This window comes from Hemibagrus wyckioides, linkage group LG03, assembly GCF_019097595.1.
Source record: "Hemibagrus wyckioides isolate EC202008001 linkage group LG03, SWU_Hwy_1.0, whole genome shotgun sequence".
In the NCBI taxonomy this organism is placed as follows: domain Eukaryota; kingdom Metazoa; phylum Chordata; class Actinopteri; order Siluriformes; family Bagridae; genus Hemibagrus; species Hemibagrus wyckioides.
The window spans coordinates 21,071,669-21,082,190 of NC_080712.1; the positions used below are offsets into that span (position 1 = coordinate 21,071,669).

Sequence of the window (10,522 nt, forward strand, 5' to 3'; positions counted from 1 at the left end):
GACCCCTTCCTGTTCCTACATGACTGCACACTAGTGCACAAAGCAAGGTCCATAAAGACATGGATGAGTGAGTTTGGTGTGGAGGAACTTCACAGAGTCCTGACCTCAACCTGATAGAACACCTTTGGGATGAAATAGAGAGGAGACTGCGAGCCAGGACAAAACTGGGACGTCTGGCTTTACATGCACATGAATTTAATATAGAGTTGGCCTGCCCTTTGCAGCTATAACAGCTTCAACTATTCTGGGAAGGCTTTCCACAAGATTTAGGATTGTGTTTATGGGAATTTTTTGACCATTCCTCTAGAAGCACATTTGTGAAGTCAGGAACTGATGTTGCACAAGAAGGTCTGGCTCGCAGTCTCTGCTCTAATTCATCTAATTCAAGGTGTTCTATTGGGTTGAGGCCAGGAGGCTTATCCATGTCTTTATGGACCTTGCTTTGTGCACTGGTGTGCAGTCATGTTGGAACAGGCCATCCCCAAACTGTTCTCACAAAGTTGGGAAATTGTCCAAAATGTCTTGGGATGCTTAAGCATTAAGAGTTCCTTTCACTGGAAGTAAGGTGCTAAGCCCAGCCCCTGAAAAACATCACCTGAATTCAATGATTTGGAGAGGTGTCCCAAAACTTTTGGAAATATAGTGTATGAAATGTAGTACTGATGGAATGGGTCTGAGACCAAAAATATTACGTCTTATAATAGGTAAGGGGAATCACAGGCTAAAGATAAAAGATACACTTTAGTCAAGAGCATACATCTTGTCTGTGTTGGGTTTCAGGCAACTTCCTCTTTCACTCCTTCTCCACAATGTGGATTCAATGAAATAGGCTGCAAATGGTTTCTGTGCTCAGAGCTACTATAGCTGGTAAATTAAGATTTTGCTTAATACCAAATTACACAGTTTCCTCTACTGCAATGTGGAAAGTATATTCATGTATATACTCAAATTCCAACATACAATGTAGCCTTACAACACATTATGTTTTTTGTATTTAGACTACTCATGCACTCTGTATAAACCTGAGTATACTTTCTACTAGTGCTGTGTGTTGTACGTTGTACTGACATTCCTCATTGCAAATTTCCAAAAGATGCACATAATTTAATCCAACAAAAGGTTCTGTTGATTGTTGTTGTTTTGTGTACTTGCTGATCGAACAGTCACAGATGATATTTCCCCCAGATTCCATTTTATTTATTTTTCACCTATTCTTTGCTTACAATTAACATGCATTTACATAAACATGCTGTCTGTTGCTAGGCAGTTTGTCAGTTACCCTCTAAAACAACCATAAAAAACACCCCATAACAATAAAGTTTATGTAATACAACAGCAAATGTCAAATGTGAGAAACACTGTGTAAATTTACTTGTATCTAGACAGTCCTACTCTGCCCACAGTTAGCTTCTGAACACAGGTCTGCTGCTCTCTATATCTTTTTGTTAGTGGTCTTGTGGGATTAAGAGTAGACCACTAATGTCACAAATACTAACATATAACAAATATTAACAAATAATATCTTGTCAGTGGTGGTCCTATAATGGAGTGCTCAAAATTTCCAATCAGGGACAGGTCAGAGGGTAGCTGACAGACTATGTGTACTTAAATAGTTCTCTAACTGTAGTAGCGACAACATTGAAGGTGTACATAAACAAAGTGACAATTCAGTGTATACCAGTGCAATCTAAATTTCTAAGTAGAGGAAATATATCATATTTAAGGTGCAGTTAGGAAAGGCCTATAAATCAGTCAGAATTAGCCAACAAAGGTGGTAATTATCAGCATCAGATTACAAAGACAGGCAGTAATTGTAAAATGTTGGAATATGTATGAGCACTGGACTACATGCCAAAAATATATCATATTTACACAAAGACTTTATGCATAAGTTATAAAAGTAAGGTGAAACTGGACATGGAATCATGCTTGATGATTTGAAGTGAAATGATGCTATACAAATGTGGGCGCTCATAGAGGACACGGCATTCGACAGTGGTGGAATTATTTAATTAATCACTTGATTAACCATAGGATTTTGAAAAAAAAAAAATTCAGTCAAATTCAGTTTTAAGCTTAAAAATGAGTATTTAAGCTTAAGTGCAAAGAGCTATTGTCCACATTAAAATATATTTATCATACCTATATTTATAAAAGTTTCGCGTTTTGGTATAAGGATTGGTTTGAAGGTGATGACAGTCTCATAGTTTCCCTAAATAACCTTCAGTTGTCATTGGGTCTTCTGTAAGAACAGTATGAGATTCCATTTGTCCACATGTCTGTTGAGTTTGGACACTAAATGACACTAAAAACACATTCCGTGAATTCTACAGTGCACATTTTCTATATGATGTCTGTAAGGCAGTCAAAATTAGAGTGCAGTAAATTACAGAAGGAGCCACAGAATATAAATGATTTGTAAGGCAGTAGGCTTAATATTAACATATACTGGCTGCTTAAAAAAAAAAATATATGCAATTGGATAGATCCCAGAAGTACTGCATTTAATTGATTACATGACATTACATTACATTTTAAACTTAATTTTAAACTTACATGTCAGTAAGTTTAAAATCAAAGTGGAAAATACCACTTTTACTGATTTAATCACTCATTTAAATCTCCACAGGATCACCACAAGCACAGGGCTGGGTAATTACTTAGTCATTGAAAGTTGGTCAGTTACTGGACATAATATAGTATAAAGGTAATAAATAAGACAAGATGGCTAGAGCAAACCTGCGAGTACATGATTTATGGGTAGATTATCTGGTCATGCTTTAAGGCACTAGTGGTGGCACACAGCTGCTCTGATGTTAGTCCTTGAGCTTCAAGGCCACAAAAAGAGCAGTTATGCCAATAGCTGCAGCTGCAATAAGGTGTGAGTTAGACTGAAATCGGTGCAGCACTCCATGGGACTCTTCTGTCTGCTCTGATTGAACGATGTTAGTCTGGCCTGAGACATTTAATTCTGACTCTTGAAAAGTAGCTGAAGCTGACCCTGTATGTGTTGCTGAACTTGTAGCAGCCCTAGTCTGTTTGGACTGTGAGATTTCCTGGTTAGGTTGAGCTTCATGAACAGACCAAACAAGACTCTCAGTTTCACTGTTGTGGCTTAAACATGTTGTAGTTTGTCTAACCATGCTTGAAGGCTGATCATTAAGATTTTGGAGTGATGGCTCTTCAGAAAACTCAACAACGTGCTCTCTTGTGCCTGGCTCCATCTGCAAAGACTCATAGTAATCCTCCACTGGCTGATGTGGATAGGAACTACTATCTTCTTCTGGAAACCCATTTCTGAGTGTCCTAGGAATAGTGTTTTGAACAGGGGCAACAGAATCAGAAACACACTGTGATGGAAGGGTTGCGGTGGAAGAGATGATCATCAGATTATCAGTAGTGACTGAGACAGTCTCATTTAATTGTTCATCACCCCTGTGGGAGTTGGGCACAGCTTGAGGCCTAGCTGGTTGTATTGGTGAACGCTCCATGGTTATATTGCTGATCTGCAGACTGAGATCAGAACTGACTGACAAGGGTTCCTCTCCTCTTAGGACACCAGGTTTGCTAAAATTCTCTTCGTTTTCATCTGGGATGTTGGTCAAGCGGCCAGCAACAGCATCTGAAGACGCTGAAGGTGAGACCTGTGCTGTTCCATGGGAGGGTTCCTGAGTCTGGCAGTTTGGTAACAATGCAGTATGTACCCTCTCTCCAACCTGCAGAGAAAATGTAAATATGCAATTCACATAAGAATGCAGGGCATAAACACCTCAAGTACAAGCCACAGTTTTATTAGCGTTTTTATAATGGAAATCACTCATCACACCTGAATGCACTAGAGTGTAGCATGCACTGAGTGACAGGTCAAATGTAGTAGCAAGAGATACAGTCAATAATACATAAGGATGTAATAATACATTCTAGTCATAATTCAATTCACAATACTGGCTTCAGGATTTCAATTCAGTTTAATTACCATAATATATTAAGCAAAACTTATGTCTGAATTAAAGATTCCTTCTAAATTCTAAATAATTCACAAAGCAAAATGATGTGTAATTAAAAAAAAAAAGGTTTAATATTGAGAGGTTTAAAATTGTAAACAAAATGCTCTACAGTTTCACCATAAAAATAAATAAATACAGTTAAAAATTGTGGAACATTTTGGAATAGTGTCTGCCCAGGGCACTAAAATGACTGACTGAAACATAATGTGTTCTGTAACAGAAATAAAGCTCCAGACTCTGTATTTTGGTGTTGTTTGAAAGCTCATGAAAAGCTCTTTTTAACCATTTTGCTTTTCATTTAACCATGCTATCAAACTTGTCAACCTCAGATTTCATAGGCTCTTCACCAATGAGCACAGGTATGTGACCAGTGTGATCTCTATATAATCTATTTCAAATCTCTATATAATCTCTATCAATAACACAAAAAGGTTTTACATAAATTCTTCTACAATTACCTGATTTATTGCTGGGTTGTTCTGTAAGTCCCGGGCTAAGACTACCCCAGGAGGGTCTGTGTCTTGAATGGGATGTTTCACAGCAATGGAGACTGCCACTGGAACCTTCTTTGAAGCAGAAGACTGAGATGTGGTGGCAGGTTTGTTAACCTGGGTGGAAATGGGTGTTGGGTTAGCTGGAAGGGTAGGTGCAGGTGAAGATGGTCCAGAAAGGGCGGCATTAGTTAGGCCACCTGAGATATCCAGTGTGGGTGTATCTCTAGAGCTGACAGGGACTTCACTTTGCTCAACAGAGGGGGTCACCTTAGGAGCAGAGCCTGGAGATGAGGGCATTGCCTCTGGAGCTAAAACTGACAGTGGGGGTTCAGCAAGGTGAGCTAGTTCACGAGGAGTGTGTACAGAAGCCCCTGCCTTAGTTACAGTCTCTTGGACTGAACCTAAGGCACGGGCTTCAGTCAAGGCTTCTGAAGTACCCAATTTGGATGATTCTCTAGTGCCAACTGGAACTTCACTTTGCCTAATAGGGGGGGTCAATATAGGAGCAGAAACTGGAGAAGGGGGCCTTGCATCTGGAGCTAGAACTGACAGTGGGGGTTCAGCAGGGTGGGCGGATGCAGAAGGAGTGTGTACTTGAGCATCTGGGGCTGAAACTGAAGCAGGGGCTTCAGTTTCCACTGTAGGAGTCAGCAAGGGTGGGGTGGAGTTTGGAACCTTGTGGATTGTCACTGTGGTAACTTTTTCTGAAGCCTGTACTTGAGATGGGGCTGGAATGGGTGCAGCAGCAGCAGGGGCAGGTGCAGGAGCTGGCGGTGCTGCAGGACTGACAGATGCATCAAAAGTGTCTGTTGCTGAAGATAGAAAACATGGATATTAATTACAGGTCTATACATCACATTTGTAAAGATGGAACTCATTAGCTACATAAAACTCAACAAAAAATATAACAAATTGTAACAAATAAAACATAAATCACAGATTTGTTGGTTAAAAGAAGCATAAATGTCCTTTGTTATGCATTAAGTACAGAAACTTACTGTGGATCCCCCTTATACTGTCATAAGCTTTACTGATCACATCAGCCAGAGTCCACTGTTCACAATTCTTCAATGCTAATATAAATTGATCAGGCCAGTTCTCTCGTCTACGTAGGCTATCAAGCAGCAGTACCATAGCGTTGTAGTTTCCAGAAGTCTCTCTTTTAGCATCTATCTCCTCCTGCAATACCCATCAAAATTATTGTTCAAATAATTGTATTACATTATTAAAATCTTAAAAAACAAACAACTATTCAAAACACAAAGTGTGATAGTGTGTTTTGTTAAATGTTTTGCGTATATTACCCGATCAGAAATTGTCAGGCAGGGCAAGTGAACTATGATTTCTCTCACTTTGACATTTGTGGCCAATTCAGCCATCATTTTCCTGATAACTTCATTATACAGCTTGTCACATGCATATGCCATCTTCACACTGTCAGAATGAGAAGGAGATGTGTAGTTGGTAAGATAATACTGATAGAAACATTTTAATGTAAACATTTTCCGTAAATTTAGTACCTGCTTTACTTTGTCAGATCTTGTACGGTGAAAGTATAAACTTCTCACTTTACTCCCCTCGAAACTTGTTCCAAAAACCAAAAACAGCACTGGAATCAAGAGCAGAAAGCTTATGTGAAAACTTTTCTACAAATCACTAGCTCTTGCTCTACAACAATGCTATAATTATCTAATAAGTTTGGGTTTCTAGTGTGATGTAATATTTTTCATTGGAAAGGAAATCTAACAGAAAGTGAAAGTGAAAATGTCGATGCTACATAAGTCTTTGGAAAAACCAAGATTTTCAGGTCAGCTTTCCTGTGAAAGAAACATTAAATGTAACTGCTAAGCAGAATAAGAAATGAAAACCACTTGATATGCAAGTAAATTAAAAAACATCTTCCTACAATGAGTGAAAGTCTCGACATCCCCATTCTTCAATGTGTCTTTATGAATGTTTGAACTATTTGGGTGGAACACTAAATAAGTGACTGACTACCAATTTAATTTTTCTCAACCTCACACATAACATAGTTAAATCTTATCTTCCATAGATCTCACCCTCTCTGTTTAGGCTGTCCTTCTCTTGATTTTCAAGCCACATTTGACAAACCCTTACGGACAATGCACCAACATGATATAGCAACTGTGCACTCCATTTAAATAGTTTGTTTTAAAATTGTATAAGCATTCAGTTCATTGTAGAGTACAGACTAGGGCTATGGCCAGACAATACTGATCCCCTTACAAACTATACCAACAAATTTTGAAAAGCAGCAAAATCTAATGACCTTGAAAGGGAGCAATGATCTTTGGCATTTAGGCATGTCTCAATTTTTCCACATGAGGGCTATAAGGACCTGGACATCATCCAGCTGGTGACCAATTAATGATCTCCAGACTTCAGCAAAAACCTACTGTAAACATTGACAAGTTTCTAACCTCTGTTCTATAGATTTATAACAGCATACAAAAACAACTATTAATTGCACTGTAATTAACAGGTTTAACTGTGGATTATTATACTCTATTATAAATCACCATCAATTATTTCAAACACAGCAATATATGGATGAGTTTGGAGATTCCCAGCTATTTATTTAGATAAGATAGTACAATCTGTTGTGCTAGTCTGTCAGGTTGAACAGCTTCCACCATCTGACAGTTCAGGATTGCCTGACAAATGTGACCGTAATGCCCTTCACACTCCACAAATCCATATTCACTTTTGCCTCTCCTTCACACTCACATATCTCAAATATTCTGCATGTTACAGTATGACACCATAAAGTAGCGTCTCTTTAATACATTGGTTGGTCCCCTTATTCTCTATATAGGTGCCATGACAATATTCTCTCTATATAAGGCACTTTTATTTCCAACAGACTGTGATCTGAGGTTCAGCCCATGTAAATGTATTAACAACAGGAAGTGGCACTGCATTTTGATATTCTGTTTACTATGGGTGTAAGGGATATACTACAGGCCTTGTCCTCTACCCTGTAGATCTCTTCTTATTTGCTGGCTTCAAATGCAGACTATCCCAACACTTTAATTAATGTGTTATAGAGAACGATGAGACAAGAGACCTGGAGGCAACGTCAAGGGCGAACTACCTGTGAGACATGTCCTCTAACGTCCAGGTCACCCCTTCACTTCTCTAAGGTGTACTTTAAGATCGGAGCGAAGTCGAAAGGACAGAAGTAAGTGTCTGTCGTCACGTACTGGCTTTAGCCTCAGTGGAGCACAGCTGCAGGGCTGTATTAGCAAAACCCGGCCATCTCGCAGATCACAGGGCAGGAAATACACGGAGGCTGTCGATCGCAATCCAGAGACGAGCTAAACCTCGTTTTATATTGACCGCGTTTATATAAAAGTGTTTCCAAACGAGAATTTGTTGTCTTATTTATTGCTGTAAACCACATGTCTTAATTCGAGGCTGTGGCTTTGAATCTGAGATTTAGACCATAAACACAGTGAAGCGTCATATTACCGACATATGATCAACAGGAGGCAAATAAAGCCTGTCTCTGCTGTAAAGGAAGGTAAGCTTTCACGTACCTCGAGATCAAGATGTCCACGAACTTCTGTCTAAATCAAACCTGACTTTCAATCCACGGCTTGTCTTCCGCAACTGCAAGCTTAAACCCCGCCCACAGCGCTGCCCTGTTCTCATTGGAGCTCAAATGCACCGTGAGCTGATAGACACGCACCGAGAACTTTTTTGTGAAAAATAATTTGGATGGGGCCTCCCTTTGCTCTCAGAACAGCCTCAATTATTCATTGCATTGATTGGTGGGGTCCAAGGATTCATGCTGAAGGTGCCAAATTGGGGCAGTGGTAGCTCAAGTGCTTAAGGCTCTGGTTTGTTGATTGGCAGATCAGGGTTCAAGCCCCAGCACCTCCAAGCTGCCACTGTTGGGCCCTTGAGCAAGGCCCCGAACCCACCCTGCTCCAGGGGTGCTGCATCATGGCTGACTCTGTGCTCTGATCCCAACCCCCAATAATGGGATATGCGAAGAAAGAATTTCACTGTGTAGTAATTATTATATGTGGCAAATAAAGACAACTTAACTGATTTTTTGACCCTACTATCTGTGTGCCTCAGCAGAAATTGAGAATCAACAGACCAGGCTACATTTTCTTCATCTGTCCAGTTTTGGTGAGTCTGTGCCCACAGCTTTCTGTTTTTGTCTGACAGAAGTGGAACCCAACGTAGTCTTGTGCTGTTGTAGCCCATACTCCTCAAAGTTTGACATGTTTTATTTAATTGTGCATTCAGAGACACTTTTCTGCTCACCAGAGTTGTATAGAGTGGTTATCTGAGATACTGTAGTCTTTCTGTCCACTTGAACCAGTTTCACCATTCCCTGTTGGCCTCTCTCACCAACAAGCCATTTCTGTCTGCAGAACTGATGCTCACTGGATGTTTTTTCTTTATTGCACCACTCTGCAAGTAAACCTAAGAGAGTGTTGTGAATGAAAATCTTAGGAGATAACACTAACAATCATGCAATAGTAAAAATCACCGAAATCACTTGAGAAAACTTAACTGAGAAAGTGTTCAGTGAGTGAAGTTTCTCTTTTGAAGTAAAGTTGTAACAATTTTGCAAAAGTGAAACCAGAATAATCCACAGAAAGACACCCCACATACCAGTATGTTTACAGTTTAATATAATGATGGCTTGATAGTGCTCTACAGGTAGAAAACAGGTAAGACAAGATACTGCTTAGCATAGTTAAACATCTTTTTTTTCACTTTACATTTGGAAAATACACTTAAAATTGCCAGAGCTGATCAGAAAGGTGGAGTGTTGTGATTTTTGTCAGTATATTGCCTAGACTTTACATATCCCACTTCCTTATATAGTGTGATTAACCTTTTGTTTTGCCACAGTGTTGGACACCAAGGAGTTCTGAACTTGGACAGGAACCTATTTGCCTCAAGTCATGTACCCCATGACAAAAACATCAAAAGAAGTAATAACAGTCTCAAGAGTTTAAAAGAGTGGAACAGCATGTCCTTTGTGAAAGGTTTTTGTGCATAAAATTTGTTGCTTAGGAGTTTACCATTGAAGAATTTAGTCTAGAATTAGTTTCTTCTAGTTTCAGCCTATCATGGAAATATCCTGTGATAGTAGAGCAAACTATAAAATTATAGTAGTACAATAGAGTACAGAAGAGTAGCTAAGATCTCAAGTGAAGAGCATGATACAGTATGAAGAAGTTAATCGGTATGAAGAAGGCTAACCTAGCCGGTTTAGAGAACTCAAGTTAAACATTTTCATTCTATCATGCAAATATCCTGTGATATAGTAGATCAAAATTATGATTATAGTATAGTATAGTATATTAGATCTCAGATGTAGAGTGTGATTGATGGAAAGGAATTGACTACAATGTTAGTCTGGAATAGATCCAATGTTAGTCTAGATCAGACAGTATGGGAGGATGTTAAGTTTCATCCTAGTGTGTAAATATCTTGAGATAGAGCCGAGCAAAATATAGAATTATACTGTATTACAGTGTAGTACAGCGCACTAGCTGAAATCTTAGATGTAGATCGTGACTGATGGAAAGTAATTGAACCACAATGTCAGTCTTGACCCCCCTTCCCCCATTACACACCATGCAAATGAAGACAACATAGATTTTTTACCAAGCATTTAAATATTCCAATTCCTTTAAACAGCAGTCATCATTGCTGCTGATGGGTGATGGCTTTGCCTTAGTGTTGATGACTGAGGTGGACTCTGGACCTTGTATGACTCTGGACAGGCACATAATGATTAAGTTACTGGGATAATAGACAAAACTAGTTAAGCAGCATGATTTTTGTTAAGTTAAAATGCCTAGCATTTATATTTCCTTGTTTTTGATCAATGTAACTAACCTACACTTGAATTTTCCATAGTTTTTACAACTGAGGTAGTGTGCCGACATTGTACAGGAGCATTTTTACTTTATGTCAGGTAACCCATAATGGAGATAGTATAAGAGGAAAGAAATACATGTGAGCAGC

The 10,522-nt window shown here is 39.1% G+C and overlaps 1 protein-coding gene across 2 annotated transcripts; it reads right to left on the minus strand.

Annotated features, from left to right (window-relative positions):
* Positions 1-1,173: 1,173 nt before the first annotated feature.
* mavs (mitochondrial antiviral signaling protein) lies at positions 1,174-8,177 on the minus strand. 2 transcript variants are annotated; one of them, XM_058385446.1, is made up of 6 exons: positions 8,062-8,177; positions 6,031-6,110; positions 5,806-5,935; positions 5,500-5,680; positions 4,466-5,313; positions 1,174-3,716 (listed from the first exon to the last, which is right to left on the minus strand). In XM_058385446.1, the coding sequence occupies exons 3-6, from the start codon at positions 5,926-5,928 to the stop codon at positions 2,817-2,819; spliced, it is 2,052 nt and encodes a 683-aa protein (XP_058241429.1). In that variant the 5' UTR covers positions 5,929-5,935; positions 6,031-6,110; positions 8,062-8,177; the 3' UTR covers positions 1,174-2,816. The 2 variants fall into 2 exon arrangements, with proteins under 2 accessions (XP_058241429.1, XP_058241427.1); XM_058385444.1 differs by having other exon boundaries at positions 6,022-6,110.
* Positions 8,178-10,522: the final 2,345 nt, after the last annotated feature.